General features: G+C 42.3%; 1 protein-coding gene across 5 annotated transcripts in view; it reads left to right on the top strand.

Moving 5' to 3' along the window:
• Positions 1 to 14,187, top strand: part of Ppp2r2b (protein phosphatase 2 regulatory subunit Bbeta) — a 454,351-nt gene extending 440,164 nt beyond the window's left edge. For all 5 annotated transcript variants that reach the window (XM_004631251.2, XM_023715307.1, XM_023715308.1 and 2 more), the window contains exons 8-10: positions 2,014 to 2,183; positions 10,696 to 10,787; positions 13,479 to 14,187. In XM_004631251.2, coding sequence (XP_004631308.1) covers positions 2,014 to 2,183; positions 10,696 to 10,787; positions 13,479 to 13,758 — 542 coding nt within the window. In that variant the 3' untranslated portion in view covers positions 13,759 to 14,187. The remainder of the gene's footprint in view (positions 1 to 2,013; positions 2,184 to 10,695; positions 10,788 to 13,478) is intronic.
• Positions 14,188 to 18,067: the final 3,880 nt, after the last annotated feature.

Here is an 18,067-nt window from a genome sequence, read left to right as displayed (position 1 = left end):
TCTTATGTCCCATTGCAGACATAAGGAAAACTCATACACCTAAATAATCATGAGAAATGGTAAGATATAACCTTACCTAAGCAAATACTAAATAAGTGGGCTGACCATATGTGCTAGGACTTCAGAGAAGAGAAAATATTCGGGGTGAAATATATGTAGTAGATGAGGTATGGAAATAGAGAACTTGGATCATTGAAGAAGGAATAATCAGACAGCACAGAGAAACAGGAATGCTCAAGAAACGTTCTGTGTGCTCAACCTAAATGAGCTGAAAAAAGTTAGGATTAGTGACAGACTTCCATGTCATGCTGAGGAGCTGAGGAGCTGTACCCTCTGCCCTATAAGTGGAAATCTGGAACTAGGGAGAAGGACAGTGAGAGTGTGGACATCAGATCAAATAGACAATTTCCATGAAAGACATTGCAGCCATATTTAACCATAAGGACACGTGGGTCACAGAGAAATACGTTGGCCAAGGTCACACCACAAGTAAGTGCAATTTTGACTTTCAACTCAAGGTAGCTGGGGCACAGAGCTCTACATGAAATACCAATATCAAGAGAAATGGAAACTTATGTCCCTGAGTATTGCTCAGCTATAAAAAAGATAAACTCAATTCTTTGATAGGTAAGTGGATGCAACGAGAGACTGTACTCATAAGTGAAATAAATCAAACCCACATGTGTGAACATTGTATTGTCTCCCTAGTGTAAGGACATGAAGGGCTGAATAAGCACTTCCCTGGCAAGTGCAAGGGCCTGAGTTCAAGTCCCAGTTCTGCCCCCCAAAAAAGACATGAAAGAGTAAATAAAACCTGAAAGGTACAATAGATACTGTGAAAGGGAAAGAACCCATTCAAAGGAAAGGAACAACTGGGATGAGGAAAAGGAAAAAAAGAAGGAAGCGAAAAATAAATATATATGTATGTGCAAACAAGTTTGAATAACTGTGCTGATGGTTTCCACTGGCCTTATTGAAAGGAACTGTTAATGTTTAAATTTTTTCTCTCTTCTTTTTAATTTTTTGACAAATTTCGCATACTTATATCTGATAATCTGAACAACTAATTTGAAGATGACAATAAGCCAAATAACAATCGTTGAACTCCTCTCATTTGGTTTAGTGAAATTCTATATTGCTTCTAATGGTTTTTTTTCTTACTATTTCTTATTCTCTTTAAAAAATAAAAATTAAAAACTGTGCATGAACATTTATGGCAACATTATACAAAACACTGGAAAACTGGAAGTAACACAAATACTCACCAACTGATAAATGAATAAACAAAACATGGTAGATCCATGCAATGGAATATTACCCAGCCACATGAAGAGTAAAATACAGATACGTGGATACTACTTGAAAATATTATGGTAAATGAAAGGAGCCAGGCACAGTTAACCACAACAAACAGGCATAAATGGTTGACATTTATGGGAAATTTCTAGCACAAGAACTAGAGAGTAGATTTCATGTGTCCTGGGACTGCATAAGTGGAGAATGTAGAGTAACTGCCAATACTTGTTCAGGGGAGTTGGAGGAGATTGGTGAAAACATTCTGAATTTATTGTAGTGATGGCTGCATGAATATGTGGTAGTAAGCCTGTGAACAGTACACTCAAAATGAGTATATTTTGGTGTATGTGACTTACAGCTCTGTAAAATTATATATTTAAGCATCTAAGATGACTCCAAGTTTGTAGCTATGTGATGACACTAGAGACCACAGGAAATGTGAAATGGAGTTGGGTGTGTCAACTGGCAGCTTGCAAACAGTGCCAGTTCTATGCATGGGTGGGTCCCATGTGATCCTTCCCAAGAGAAAGGACTGTCACACCAGTTGCAACCCTTTCTGCTTCCAGGGAGCTGCTGGTCTCTTGCATAGCAACTGTAAGACACCAGCCAACCCTACTGTGTCAGACTGTACAGTTAGTTTTCTGACTGGTCCAAACATAGTAGAGCCCACTGATGAAGGTGTGAGAAGTTCACCTTGCTTTGCTTTTGTTCTTGCAGTTTTTGAAGAGCCGGAAGATCCAAGTAACAGATCATTTTTCTCCGAAATTATCTCTTCAATTTCGGATGTGAAGTTCAGCCACAGTGGGAGGTATATCATGACCAGGGACTATCTGACCGTGAAAGTCTGGGATCTCAACATGGAAAACCGCCCCATCGAGACTTACCAGGTACACAGTGCCACCCATGCCCAGTACTCCCTTTGTGTGCTTTCAAGAGTGTTTCAGCCTGCCAAGGTTTACAACACAACAGAATAAAAGGCATCACATAGTGACATATTTTAAAAAATGGTGCAGGCTGTGAGTGCCATAGGATATAAGATAAGGGTATAGGCACAGAGAAGCTAGAATTCACCAGAGTTCATAACATGGAATGGTAACAAAGACAGTGTGTGCAAGACAAGCATGGCCCTGCTTTATGGAGCTGACCTCTGATGGAGAGGCTGGGTGATGAACAAGGAACTGAGTGAGACATTTGCAAGGAATGGTGCTGGTTCCATGGGAACACACAGAGGCTAGCCAGTGAAAAAGTGCCTGATGGACCCATTAGCTAAGTCTTGATGCTGTGATCTGTCAGGAAATGCATGTTCTTAAAACAATAATCAGAAATGGGTGTACTCAGAAGGTTACCCTGAACATGGAACATAAGGGCAGAACACAAGCTTAGAGATGTGGGCTCTGGTAATGTCAGTTACTTTGTCTTTTGGCTGGATGCAAACTGTAGAGCCCCATAAAAGGGTTTTATACATAGACATGATCTGGAGGTTTTTGTGGGCTTTGCTTTAACAGTTTGATAAACAGACTACAGGACAGAAGCTGGTGGTGACTGGGGCTGGAATGATGACCTGTAGGTGGAAGGCAAGGGAGATTTGCCGACCTACTGAACATGGAGGCAAGAGGAATCGATAACACTGTGTGACGGGTTTGACCTAAGCCTTGGGTAGATGGCATGAGAAATGCTGATAAAGGGAAAAAGGAAATGGAATTTTTTTTTAAATTTATTTTTATGTATTTAGTACAAGGTCTACACAGATCAGACTCGTAGCGATCCTTCCTGTCTTCAGCCTCCCAAGAGCTGGGATTACAGGCACAAGCCACCATGCCCAATCTCATTCACCATCCCAGCATGCCCCAGGGGCAGGGCCAGCATGGCACACCAAGGATCAAACCCAGCCGCTTTCATCTGCCTAAGTAGGCACTTTAATTGGCTGAAATATCTGATTGGCCTACTATTTTTTAATTTTATTTATTTAATTTGTGGTACCAGAGATCAAACTCAGGACCTTGCACTTTCCAGGCAGGAACTTATGCCACTGATCTATCTTCCCAGCCCCAAGGCATTTATTTTATTTTATTTTATTTTATTTTATTTTATTTTATTAATTTTATTGAGAAACAGCAATGAGACAGTTTCAAAACTGATTAATGGGACTGTTTCAATAATTAATACATTGCATATTTTTATCTTCTTAGTGGTTATTCATGGTACAAGATGCAGACATGATATCCTGTCCAAATACTATGAGTACAAATCTTTCCTCTCATTGAATTAAGAGAAAGTAGGTATATATCTATCCTATTTTGTATATATAAATACAAAATGGTCCTTCCTTTGTATCCCCTTTTTTTGCTTAGTTTTGTTAGAGATGGGTATTCCATTGCCATTTAAATATTGTAGGTATGTGAATTCAGCAAAATAATCCAATTTAGTCCAGTAGTCCATAATAGTAGTGGGTTATCCATAGGACTGGCAATATCAGAAGTTGTTGACTTGAGTCTTTTACAGCTCAGCATATTAATATGGCTTTACTTTTTATACTTCGTTTTTATACTTTTCTGCTGGATGGCTAAGACCAAGATAAAGCAAGACCTATATAACAAGAAATGTAACTTTTGTTTCTGATAAGATCAATCAAGTCCCATCAGGATTTATCCTGTAACCCTGTACCGCAGTTTGCACATCTTTTGTCAGTGTCAACCATGTGGATGAGTCACAGCCATTGCTTGGCCAATTTGCTCTCTGTGAAAGGGCATTGTTTTAGAATGGTTTAGTTGAAAGAAGACCACCAGACTTTGAAGTAGAGAGGATCTAAAGAAGCCAATGGCAGGTAAAAGTAAAATGGAAGCAATGATCAAGGGACAGAGATACACTGGTCCTATTTTAAGATCTTACATCAGATTTAAAAAGGATAGGGAGAGTCTAGACAGTGAAATTTGACTTATTTGTTCCCTTGAGATATGCTTCATGTAACATAATATTCACCTTTACAGAGTGCATAGTACCATGGATTGTAGTAATTCACAAAGTTGTAGAACCATTGCTGCTATCTAATTTCAGAACATTTTCATCACTAATTTTTTTTTCAGAACCGGGTATTGAACTCAGGTCCTTATGCTTGCCAGGGAAGTGCTTATTCCACTGAGCCGTCTCCCCAGCCTCTCATCAATAATTTTTTTTTAAAAATTTTAAATTACTAATTGCTCCAGAAGGATTGAAGGTACCATAGAAGAGACATGAGAAGACAGGAATAATGGTTTTATAAGTTATTGCAATATTCTAGAAAAGGAGGGCCAGGGAAATACCTCAGTAACACAACCTGGCAAGCTCAAGGTCCTAAGTTTGATTCCTGGTACTAAAAACAAAAAATAGCATAGGATGACAGAAGCTTAGGTGAAGGTATCAGGAATGGAGATCACCAGATTCTTTATATATTTCCATAGTAAAAACCATTAGGGCCTGAAGGCATTTCATGTGTAACATAGGAAAAAAAAGAAGTACTGAAGGTCATCCCAAGATTTTGATCTTGAATAATTAGGTGAAGAAACAAGAGTTTGGTTTTGACATGTGACACCAATTAAACATTCATACAGAGATGCCACAGAGATAGATCAATGTGAGTCTGACTCACTCTAGCCTCAAGATATAAATTTGATGTGCATGAGTACATATGGGCCCTTAAAGCCTTGTAACTCAAAGAGGTCCATGGGCAATGAGAATATTAGAGGAGAGATCAAGAACTGTAACCTAAGACCCCAGGGTTTACAAATTGAGACTAACAAAAGGATTTATCAAGAATAAATGGAGCTACAACGTGGCCAGTGAGACGCAAGGAAATCTGAGAGCAAAGTCCAAGAAGCTACATGAAAGAAATGTCTTGGGATGGAAGAAATTGCCCAACTGTCAAATACTGGGCCAAGTTGAAAGCAAAAGCACTGAGTGTTATGGATTTAGTAATATGGAGATTACCTGTAATCTTAATGGAAAAGTAAGTGGAGGATGGGAAATGCTTACCTGACTGGAGTGGATTCAAAGAATGAGAGGTAGGATGGAACAGAGAGGACAGACAGATCTTGCAACAAATTTTGGTCTGAATGAAAATAGAAAAATAGGGTATCCCCTGGCATAGGATGCAGGCTGAAGGAAGTTATAGCATGCCTTGAGCTAATAGGAATGAGGCTGTAAAGAGAGACAAAATATAAATAAAGCATGATCAAGAAAACCAAGAAGGGATGCAGTTCATTGCATGGGAAGATGGGTAATTCATCTCTCAAAGGAAGGGAAGTAGTGTAGGTAGCTCCTGATACAATAGATTATAAATATTGTGAGAGGAACAAGAGATGCTCTTATGATTCCTATTTTCTCAGTAAAATAAGAAGCGAGATCACCAGTTGAATAAGAAGATAGGGTTGCTCAAGGAGACACAGGAGGTTTATACTGTTGATTTAAAGACTAATCTATGTGGTAGTGTTTCTTCCCAGCAGCATTTGCCTGGTCTAGGTAAAACAAGGGCACAAAGTTAGATTCAACCAGAGTTGAGGTTTGCCAAGTGAGTGCAATGAAAAGAATTAAAAAGGGAAGTTGGTTAAACACGTATGCTAAGGAGAGTGCTAAATCCATCATTATAATCACAATCGAAGGTAGTTACAATGCAAATTATGGACAGGAGAAAGTAGTCAGGTTAATGGATTTGAATTATTGATGGAATCAAAATACTAGAGGGAATAAAGTAAAAAGAGAGAAGCAACAACAGAGTGAGACTTGCTCAGGAGATACAGTTATAGTGATGACAGTTATTCTGTAACCAAGGAAACAGAGGACTGAGCCCATTGAATACAATGAGACCAGGGTATCTGAGTCACAAGAATCATGGTGCGAATAGTGATGGACATAGCAGAGCTGCATCACTACAGACTCAGAGAACTTCCATTGGCCCGAAGGATGGATAGCAGGAAGTTCAGTTTGAATGTGTGACTTCAAAGGAGCTAACGACTTGAAATAAAGACAGTGTTCAGGAGCAGCAAAGAGCTACCTACCCTGCCTTTGCATGGAATGAGAGCAAAGATTAAGCCACCCTAGGGAGGTCACAGGAGAAGCCGGAGTTTAGTCCAAGAATGGAGAAGGATGAGGACCCTAGAGACACTGGAGATGAGCTTAGTCTCAGTGGCACTGGAGATGGGGGTGGGAGCCAGGATTCAAGGCCCAATGTGTAGTTAAGATGCTGTCATTGTCCTGTGATTCAAGGAGCACCTCTGTAAACCAGAGTCCTCTTGTCCAGTGAATCCTGCCCAGACTTCCACTCTGCATCACCTGACGCAAACATTCATTTTTTAGCCAAAGGACAAGACAGACCCTAGTGCCCTCTTCAAGCTGCATAAGACAAATGTCCAGTGTAACAAGACCAGTACAGAAGAGGGGCAATGGGAACTGGATCTGGGTGCAGGTGGTTGGCAGCAATGTAGCCTGCTTGTGGAAAGAGCAGATTTAGGACACACCATGGCAAGAGCAATTAGTGCTTTTATTTTAAGGAAAGGTTTCTAGAACGAAGCTAGTTTTAGAACACAGCCAGCTAGCTGTGACATGAAGTAAAAAGCATTTTAAGTTTCTGGTTCTGAATCCCACATTCAGCTGGTAGTAGGCTTGGAAATCAACTTCTTTGCACAAGAGTAAGGAGCAGGTATCAGAGCGCGTGTGTTAAAATGAAATACCAAAACATTTAACATAGACCAGTAGGTCAAGTTTATAGACTGTATGAAAGATGGATAATATACTGTATAAAAGTGGGGGGCTCTGATTCAGTTGACAGCTACAATAGTGTTGGAAAATCCTACTTGGTCTAGTGAGGAAGAACATGAGCAAGAAAAGTGGTAATACACCTACTGTGAGCGTTTACACACGCATGACCAGTCCTCAAGCATGCTTCTGTGACTAGGAAACTGTAGGCTTGGTTACTGTCAAATTTTCCTCAAGAACAGAGGTTGGTAAATTTCACTGCTTGGCCAAATCCAGTTTCCCCACATCCTTTTCCACAAACAGCATTTGACTGGCACCAGCTACCCGCAGCCACTTACAGACTCTACGGCTGCTTCATGCCCCACTGACCAAGTTCAGTGGTGGTGGCACTGACTGTATGGCCCACAAAAGCTACAATATTTATTATAGATGGAGCATCTCTAAGTCACAATTCTGAAATCCAAAATACTCTGAATTCTAGAACTTCTTGAATACCAATATGATATACAAGTGGAAAATTCCACACCTAACCTCATTCCTCTGCTGATTCCAGCACGCAACCGAGCTTGCTGGCTCAATATCCTGGGGTCAATTTGCAGAGGAAGGGAGAGTGTGCCATCACTCCTAATCCAAAGTTAAATGCCATCTTCGTGTGCTTCACACAGGAAATTGTTATATAAAATTAACTTCAGGTGATTTCTAAGGTGCATATACCTTAAAACACAAGTGAATTTCATATTAGACTTAGGGCCCCTCTCTAGATAGTTCCTTGTGGATGTACAAGTATTCCTAAATCTGAAACATTTCTGATCCTGAGTATTTGGGGAGGGGATACTCAGTTTGTGTCTAGCCCAGTGATGGCGAACCTTTCAGAGCTTTCATTGAGGCAAAAAGCTTGCTGCAGCACATGTGCCATGGGTTTGCCACCACTGATGCAGCCCATTACTGGAGATATTTCTCAACACCTGAAATTTAAAAACAAACCATTAGTGTACTTCCTCACTAGGCCAAATGGGCAGCTCATTAGCTACATAAGAGGCTTCCACAAGTAAGAGCTTCAGTGCTGGTGGGAGACCCGTCCTATGCACAAGCTATTAGCATTATAGGAAAGAGGAATAGTCAGAACACTTAGAATGAGATGAAAGCGCTCCAGCTCCAGGCTTCAGCTGTTTCTCCTATGTATGTCTTATTCTCTTTTCTGGTGGAGAAAGTTCCTCTGGTTTGCCTTAGTGTTTGTTTTTTTGGTTTTGTGTTTGTTTTTTAACAACAACACATAAAGGCAGTATACTTTTGTACCTAATTTTTTTTTCAATGCTCTCAATTGGAGATAGGTAGGAACTTCCCAGACATTACATGCCAGGAAGGAAAAATAATGATTCAGATTAAATCTTCCCTTGAATCCTTCCCAGTTTTTGTCTTTTGAGATTTCAAGAGTTCTTAGCAAGGGGGTTCCTTGGGATACACCCATCCATCCATGGCACACACATTCCAACACTTAAACTCACCTGTGGCGTCTGTGAGACAAAATGACAAAGATGGATGGAGAGAGATCAAGAAAGGCTCCTAACAAAGAGAGCAGAAAGAGCTGCAAGCCGCTGAACTGTTTGTGAAGTGTCACAGCTCTGCCCCTAGGGGGCGTCCATGAGTTAATTTATAGCAGAAAGACCTCTGGGAGGACAGAAGTCAGGCCTCAGCCATCTACCAGTGCCAGAAGCTCTGCCACTGGTCTGTCTTCTTGCTACCCTAACAGCAGCAGTTCCCCTAAAACTGTTTGAGAGTGAGACCAGAGGTGAGGAAAATTTATTTGTAGAGTTAGAACTATTTACCCTGGCCAAATAACTCAGAGTGTTCAAATACTCTAAACATCCAAGGGACCAGGGGTCGAATCTGACCTCATTCCTCTGCCGATTCCAGCACGCAACCGAGCTTGCTGGCTCAATATCCTGGGGTCAATTTGCAGAAGAAGGGAGAGTGAGCCATCACTCCTAATCCAAAGTTAAATACCATCTTCGTACTGACCCTCTGCCCTCTCCCGCTCATGTCGCTCCTTCTCTGGACCTCTCTTGTACTCATTGTCATGCCCCCTTGCCTCAGACTGAGCCCCTGCTAAGGTGAGGCTGAGGAGCTGGAGCACAACAGCAGCACTTGAGAGCCTACACACCGGCTTCAATCCCCTCTGTGATCTTAGACAAATCGTTTTCCATCCCTCAGCTCCATGCCCCATTAAAGGGAATGATGGTACCTATATCAAAAAAAATTACTTTAGAGATGAAATCAGGTTGTATAAATAAAGTACTGGGCCATTAATAACCAGTTAGCATATTGCAAATACCAATGACTATTGCCCCTTATTTTTTTTATTACCCCTTTTTAGCAAACTCCAAAAATATTACTCTCAAAACATGAAACCCAGTACACTCTACCCTCTAAGCCTTATTCATCTGTCTATTTGTACCTGCACCTGAGCATCTGAGTGTTGCGGGAGGAGAGTCCCCAGTGGTGCTGCCCAGCCTCGTCGGGCATTCCCTTCCCCAGGCGGTCCCAGCCTGCTTCCCTGCGCCGTGCCCCTGCCCGCTCTTAGGTTCTAACTTTGCTGCTACTGCTTCCACTGGAAAATGGACATAGAAGGAATCGGGACACCCTCCATGCTGCACCTTTCCCCACAGCATCCACTCAGCTCCAAATAATCACACTCAGCAATGAGCAGGGCATTTCCACCTTCCACCTCCTCAGGAGAAAGATCCCAGTGCCAGCTTCGATTCCTGGTTTTCTCTTTGCATCTCAGCATTAACTCAATTTCTAGCAGCATTTCCTTGTGCCATACCTAGAATTTGAATATTTCTTACCACTGCTTTTCCCCTAATCCAAGCCATCATCTGTCAGCTGGGTAATAACTGGTCTCCCCACCCTTGTCCTTGCCCCCTTCCAATCTATCCCAATACACCAAGCTTAGCAATCCTTTCTACAGTGTCTCTTCACCCTCTTCAAGACAGAGGCCTACTTGAACTGGTCATCTACTTACTTACCACCCCTCCACCATAATTCCTCCAGGACTTGCACCTCTGGGCCTTTGCATATGCTGCCCCAGGCTGGGAGAGCTGTTCCCCAAGATATCATCATCGCTCACTTATTCCCAGCAAACTCCTGCTCCCCTATGGCACCTTATCAGATGACGCCTTAACACCTTACTCTACACAAAATAGTGCCCACCAGACCTCCTGACCCCTCTCCATACTGTTATGTTCCATAATCTCAATACAACCTAAAATGTTGTTATGCATTTACTTGGTGACACAGTCTCTCCCACATGTTGGAGTGAAAGCATCAGGGTGGTATTTGGTTCATTGCAAAGACCCAAGCAAGTAGCAGACATTGAGTAAATAGTCACTGAACAAAAGCTTGGCTAATGGTATCTCTAAATGCCTGAGGCCAAATCAACCTAGAAAAGTGGGCCTCTACCCCTTATTGGGCCCTGTGTAACCACGCTGGTTTCATACACATTGGCTACAGGAGCAGCTCATCAACCCATCCTAACACAACAGTCCTGCACACAGATCCATCTGACTCAAGGCACAGGCGCTCAGAGGTGAACAGCTCACAGCACGAGAGGAGGTGGTGGCAGGAGTGCTCACTGTGCAGCTGATGACTGCCCCCCTCAATGTCTCCTTCCAGGTCCACGACTACCTCCGCAGCAAGTTGTGCTCCCTCTATGAAAATGACTGCATTTTTGACAAATTTGAGTGTGTATGGAATGGGTCCGACAGGTAAGTAAGGCTCTGAGGCTGAAGAACCTTCCAGAAATAGACTCTTAGCTTAAGGCTCTGGGCAATTTTTCCTAGGTAGGTTACAGCCAAAGGGAGGTCACAATGAGGCTTATCTAGTATGTATATTGTGTGTGACTGGCTGAAACCTGAAGTCAGGCCTGCAAAGAGGCAGGAAACCCTGGTTCCCTTTCAGGACTGCCAGGGTCACCATTGCCTAAGGAAGACCACTGGTAACTCACCAGCAGATTCCAAACTGAACAGTTTCTATTACTGCAAAGTGAGCTTTCTAGATCAAAAATTATCCCTCAAAGCTGTTAGTGCAGACCTGACCAAAGCCCCCAGTGCTTCATTAGTTGAATTCTATTCAGCTTCATTTATCACATTCCCTCAAAGTGATTTATTACTGTTTTAAGGCCTTTGATTTCAACAATACTTCATAATGCCTCCCTATAGTTCATTTTCAGTTTGACAAATACAGATGATTCTCTGGCTTCCACAAGAACTAGGCACGGGCTATTGAGGGCTGGCTTAGTGCCTTGATGTGGGGGTTACAACTAACAGTGCCTGGTAACTTACGAGATTTTATTGTTGTGGCAAGACATTCGAGGTTTGAGTGAACACAATCTCTCTCTTGACAATTTGAGGACATCTTTCCTTCCATTACTGACCCAAATAAACCACCTGGTTAGCTGGACTTACAGGGGTCGCCACATACCAAAAGTCCCAAGTCATATTGTGTAGTTGGTATAGGACAGAGAGCAAGAAAAAAACAAAAGCTAACAGGAAAAGAAACCAGCCCTGTTATTTTTATGTCTTGTTAATAGAACTTATTTGTACTAGTGATTGAACCCAGGGCCTTCCCTCTGAGCTGTATCTCCAGCCCTGGTTTGTATGTTTTGTTTTGTTTTGTTTTCTTTTTTCTTTTGAGATAGGCTTTCACTAAGTTACTCACACTTGTGATCCTCTTGCCATACAGACATAACCCATCACAGCTGGCTGATGTTTAGTATATCTTGGTTGTTATTGCTCTAGTTTCCCTTCTATCTTAGGCTAGAATTTAAAAAACAATACTTATGCAGCATCTGTGTGCCAGGCACCAACACGCGTGTCCTTTCACTTCACCCCCAGCCCAATCCAGTGGCATTGTTTTCATCACCCTATTTTGTAGTTGAGGAAAGGCTGAGATTTAGTGAGATAAAGTGTAACCCACCCAACCTCACATTAGTACATTATAAACACAAAAGTAAAGAAGTTGTGAATTTGACTCCTAAAATTCTTCCCTTAACATCACAATGAAGAAATTTTGGTTTTAGTGATTTTAAAGTAGAGATGTGTTCAAAAAAAACCAATGTCATTGACTTCTTGCAAAAGAAATTAGGCCACATTAAGGGAAGCAAGCATCAGTGCCCAAAAGGCAGTGAGACCAAGTGCCTGCTGCTCCTGGCTTGGAGTCGGTCATGTGTGACTCTGGGCCTGACTAGCACTATGACTGCAGATTCCTCACTTCTCCCTGGAGCGCCCTGCCGTGGGTCATGGGAGTTGGAAGAAGATGATGGCGGTGATGCCCCCAACACCCTATCTGACAAAAGACTAATAGTTTACTCTCCCGCGGAGATACACCTCAACACGTCTGTTTCTTGGGCCGTAGTAATAAAACCTAACCCATGGTTAACTTACACATTTAACCAAGTACCTCCCAAAATACTTGGGAGGCCCAGCCTTGTCAGTTTTCCTGCCACTTCCTTACACAGCCTGAATCATGAACAAACAGATGATGCTGGGCTTCCCTTCTCACTCAGCAGACACCCACCCTCTCTGGGGGTGCAGCCACCCTGGAATGGCACCTGAGGACATGTGCACCTGCCACCCCCAAGGACTGCTGTGTGCAGCCCGTCACCCCACCCAATGTCACCATTAAAGATTTAGTACTGCATTGCTGGAGGGCTTTAGGCACTCAGTACTCTCTTAACTATAAATCTCCGGAGAAATAACAACTTGTAAAAAAAAAAATTATAGATACCATCTGACCATTTATTACAAAATCTTACTCTATGATTTCCAATCCTTTGAAAATTTCACTTTGTTCATGCTCTTCCTGAGTTAAGACCAGGACATTGATTGTGTGGACAAGCTGTCTGCAAAGGCTGGTTTAGAGCTATTCTTAGGAAGGAGGAAGCTGCCCAGGACACCACACCCACTCCCAGCACATTTCCAGGCAGATGGGATGAAGCCCTAGAGGTTGGACAGCCCAAGGATCCCCCACACATCTGTGCTTTCAAGATGTGGGACAGTTTGCTGTTTGCAAACTTGTTCCTGCTTTCTCAGGCCCCTCCTAATGTCCTAGTCCTAATGGAAGGTAGGTAAGACAGAGATGGTTACAACCAGACTCAGTAAACCAAAGCACCAAAAGGAAACAACTGAACAAAAGGAGATAACATGAAGGGTTATCACCATTCTTTTTTTCCAAACATAACCAAAGAATTTGTTGCTCTTAGTGATTTAAGTGGAAGTCAATGGCCAAAGTACAGAACACGTTTTTTTGTTTTTGTTTTTGTTTTTTCATTTAAATAAACCTGTCTCCCATAAGATGGCCAGGATGTGGGTTGTTTGCTCTAGAGAGACACAATGGGGACAGGTCACTGCCTTTCTCTCCAACACTTAGTCATTCCCTATTTTCTCTCTCCCTTGCAGTGTCATCATGACTGGGTCCTACAACAACTTCTTCAGGATGTTCGACCGAAACACCAAGCGTGATGTGACCCTTGAGGCCTCGAGGGAAAACAGCAAACCCCGGGCTATCCTCAAACCCCGAAAAGTGTGCGTGGGGGGCAAGCGGAGAAAAGACGAGATCAGTGTTGACAGCCTGGACTTTAGCAAAAAGATCTTGCATACAGCTTGGCATCCTTCAGAAAATATTATAGCAGTGGCGGCTACAAATAACCTATATATATTCCAGGACAAGGTTAACTAGGAGGACAAGTTATTACTTAATCTCACATACTGAATATTAGTCAAACGAGTTTTTAAATGTTTCTTTGGGTCTTTATTTGATGCACTGACTTTAATCTCCCTATGCATAAAACAATTGGAAGAGGATTAAAAAGGAGTCCAATTTCCCAGCTCCCCAGTTCTAAGAACCTTTTGTCAAACCCATAGGCTTGGGCCACTTTGTTTAGAATTGAGAGCTGCCAGCTGACAGTCATTCTCCCATAGTTGACTTGAATTTCTGATGCTTTCTTGCCCAGTTTTCTCTGGTGGGTCCAGTGTTTTGTTTCTAGGTGTCTGCTGCGGTAAAATGAGGTTGTCTGTAGTATTTAAGGAGAACGATAAGTTTTTTTTTTAAATTAAGCAATTCCATTTGATTGAAAAAAATCAACAAAAAAATAAACACCGTTTACTCAACTCTTAGAGGATTTCTCTGTTTTGTGAAACATCAGAACCAACCAGTAGCTCCTCTCCCCCTCCATCACCACATTTTTCTATGTTTTCTTTTTCACTTCACTTGAGTCAGAGATTTATTACAGGAGGCAGAGAAGAGGACCCAGGCTGGGGAGAGAAGAGACACATGAACCGTGCTATACTCAGTTCTCTTAAGTGCCATAGAAACAGCCTGAGACTTCAACAGGGATGCACCATGAATGCTTAGGGGACATAAAGAGAATGCTTTCTACACAGGGCTTCTCAGAGTTTATTTGGCAAGGCCATGCAGGGCCAGATTCCATCTGCTGCTTTGTTACTCTTGCTTTTTGTCCTTTTCAATGGCTCCATATAATCCTCTACTTACATGTCCCTTGGTTTTTCCCTTCAACCTTTCCCAGCTTATTTCTCCCACTGACTTCCAAAGGCCACCTCTTGGTTACTTAGTGCTTGGGGTTCTAAATGTGAAGCAGTCTGTTGGAAGCAGTGACACCCCTGGCTCTGAGAAAGGCTGCTCTGTTCTTAGGTGTGTCTCCTGTGATGCCTCCTCCCCTCCTCCTATCTCGGTAACTGAAAGTGGCAAACCATCAGTCTCCCTTGTACCTAGAACAAAAATGTCCAATAAAGATGTTGATTTGTAAAGTCTGATCAAGCATCTCTGCCCGCTTTAAGCTTGTACATATCTGGAAAATAGTCTTGAACATTCTCTCCCTCCAAAAAAGTGGAGATGCAGAAAAGCAGTTTGATATCAGAGTGAATGGAGTTCACTTAAAATAAATGTGGTTCATCCTCCCCACCATAATCCCAATTTAAGACCTAACTTAAGACCTCTAGAAAGCTTCTTCTAGAAGGTTCTGCATGGAGCACCTCTGGGATGGGCCCTACATGAATTGAAAAGGTATGTAATTTTACAGAGGAAGCCTATGGAGGAAGAGGATGCTGTCTAGAAAGCTGGGCCTGAGTTAATGTCTCCAAAGCTGCCTCAACAATTCATTTTCTCTACCTTCTGTCTAGTGGATGGGAAGCAGCTTAAGTTGAGAGTATTTCACTTAAAGAAAATTTTGCTTTCAGTTTGTGAATTTATTAGAAGTCTTCATTTGCAGTGTATTTTTGGAGGAGAAAACTAATAAAAGAATCATATTGTCTCAATTCTAAACAGTTACCCATGTAGTATTAGTTTATGGTAAGGAAATCACGACCCAGAAATAACAATTTTGTAAGGCACAAGCCAAGTGCAGGAACGGTAAGACATGAACAAGTAAATCTCTACACTGAGCGACACAAGGATGAAGATGTGACTGCCTTAGTGCTTCTCGTCTTCCTGGGATGAAAGCTACTGCTCTGAAAGCAGCACAGGGCCCAGGTGGGAACTCACTGGGCTAAAAGAACATTCTCAGAGGAGCCCTGAGACGGTCAGGGAGAATTGTGATAGCTAGAGAGACCGCAGGGCTGCGCTCCTAAGCTTACCATCCGCTTCCTCTGTGGCCTCCTTTCCGCTTCTCTGGGACTCAGCTCCTCTAACTGCACCAGATTTGGAGGGGGCTTACATTAGGCACCAACCCTCCTTTGCGCAACTGCATTCACTATACATGTACATAAACCATGCTGCATTCAAAGCAAGATGATCTGCTCCAAAGAAATAATATTCACGCAATATCACATGCCAGTGTTTTTTCTAACATCAAACACATATAAGTCATGTAACAAAAAAGGATTTGTGTACTACCTAAATCATGTTGTGTACCACCAGGAACATGTTCATCAAGCTTTAGGACTCTGAGTAGCCAGAATGGCAGAAGGTTTATACCTTCAGAGGCATCAGAGTCTCCATGATTCTCTACATATTAGATTCAACAATTTTCCCCGAAACACAAATATCAACAGTTTTAGTCATTACTTAAGGGCTCCACAGCACTCTTGTGGTCTACCTGTGGACTCCAAATAAAGGGCCCTTCACTAGGCCATGTAGCCTCAGCACATACAAGAGCAACTTAAGACCAGGAGGTGGGATTTGTCAGACATCAAAGCAAGAGCAGCCCTCCTCTCCTTCAGCCAAACCAAGGGGGCCCACAGTGCACAGCAAGGCAGAGTCAGGGAAGGAAGGCATTGGAAGTAGACCTCAAGCACCAGTAGCCACCATTTTTATCACTTTCCAGCTCTTCACCTCATGATGAAATGGAATGTTCCATTCCAAAGCTCCTTGAGTCTCAGTATGGCATCCTAGCAGGACCAGAAGCTGATCTTTCCTAGTGACCCCATGTTTGAAAGCTGATTTGGCACCTTTCACCATTTGATTTGCTTCTAAGGATCCTGAGCTGCTTTCCCCTGTGAGTACTGTCAGGTTACAGCCAGATAACCATAGCTGACATGGAAAATGGGAAGCCATGCCTTCCTGGGCTTCTGTTAAATTCTTCCTAAGGTAGCACTTGGTCCATGACACTTAAAAGTAAGTGACTCAAAGAGCTGAGCTTTGACACACATCTGTATTTTCTTGTCAGGTGGAGAAAGACAAGTTAGGAAACAAGACACTTGCCTGCATCCGGCAGTGGGATACACACAGGATGATTGGCAGTAGGAACCTGTTTATTTCCTACCTTGAGCAGGTGTGTCCAACCTGCAGCCTACGGTGTGGATACACCTAGGGCATGATCATGTTTTTAAAGAGGGAGTTTTGTTATTTATATATGTTAACTATGTTGCGTATTTTCTATGTGGCCCATGACAGTTCTCTCACGGTGGTCCAGTGTGAGCTACTGGTTAGACATTCTGTCCAGTCTGGCTCCTCCCTTCACTCTACTGTTAGATAAAGCATCATAAAACAAGAGCAACAACACTCCCTGAGGACACACTAGCACTTTCCATGCACCACTTCATTGTTCACCTACTTTGACCCATGAAATCATTATCACCACTCTGCAAATGAGGAAGTAGACTCAAATTGTCAACCTAGCCAAGGACGTACAACCAGTAAGGGATGGAAACAGGACTCCAGCTCACGGGATCTGAGCAACGCCGGAGCTGTTAAAATCCTGGGTCTTATATATGATGATAGCAATATTTATTGAACATTTCTTCTGGGTGAGGCTTTAGTCCTCAAATTCCACATGTATTAATTTCGCTCACCCACAATACTCTATTTGGTCAAAGTTCTTATCTACTATCCCCATTCCATTATCGACGATAAATGGAGACACACAGATAGATGATATAAATTGATGAAAGAAGGCAAAAGTAGATTTGATAAGTGGATGACAGTAGAGAGATATATAGATAGATAGTAATAGATGTTGATAGGTAAAGGTAGTTGATACATAGAGATAGATGTTATATAGATAACATACATAGATAGGTGATATGTACATATAAATGATAACACATGACAAATATAGATAGATGATTGATAAATGAGAGAGACAGAGACAAAGAGGATCCAAGCCATAATTGATAAATTCACTGACATTTTTCACCATTCCCTGGGGTGTGGCAGGCAGCCCAGCTCTAGGTAAGCAAAGCCTGGAAGTGGCAAGATGTGTTAGCCCCTGACGGGCCTGCTAGAGATACAGCCATGCAACAGCACTATTTTTATATTGTGTACATATTTATAATTCAATGAAGTACAAGTGCAGAAAGAGAGAAGGAAACAGCTAAACCATGAGTGATGTGCAAGGGTTCCTCAAAAGGAGTGACCCCTGAGCAGAGTCCTAAACAGTGAAGCCAGCCACCAACACAAGCTGGGCCACTTCAGGTTGACAGGACACCTGTCCAACTGAACCAAGAGTTCATGATGGGGGAGCAGGAATCTGATGCTTCTCTCCTCTGTGAGAAATGGATTCTCCATTTGCCAGTCCCAGCCTACCCATCCT

Source organism: Octodon degus, unplaced genomic scaffold (genome assembly GCF_000260255.1).
Source record: "Octodon degus isolate 3935 unplaced genomic scaffold, OctDeg1.0 scaffold00040, whole genome shotgun sequence".
Classification (NCBI taxonomy): Eukaryota; Metazoa; Chordata; class Mammalia; order Rodentia; family Octodontidae; genus Octodon; species Octodon degus.
This window is presented reverse-complemented; position numbering and strand designations above follow the sequence as displayed.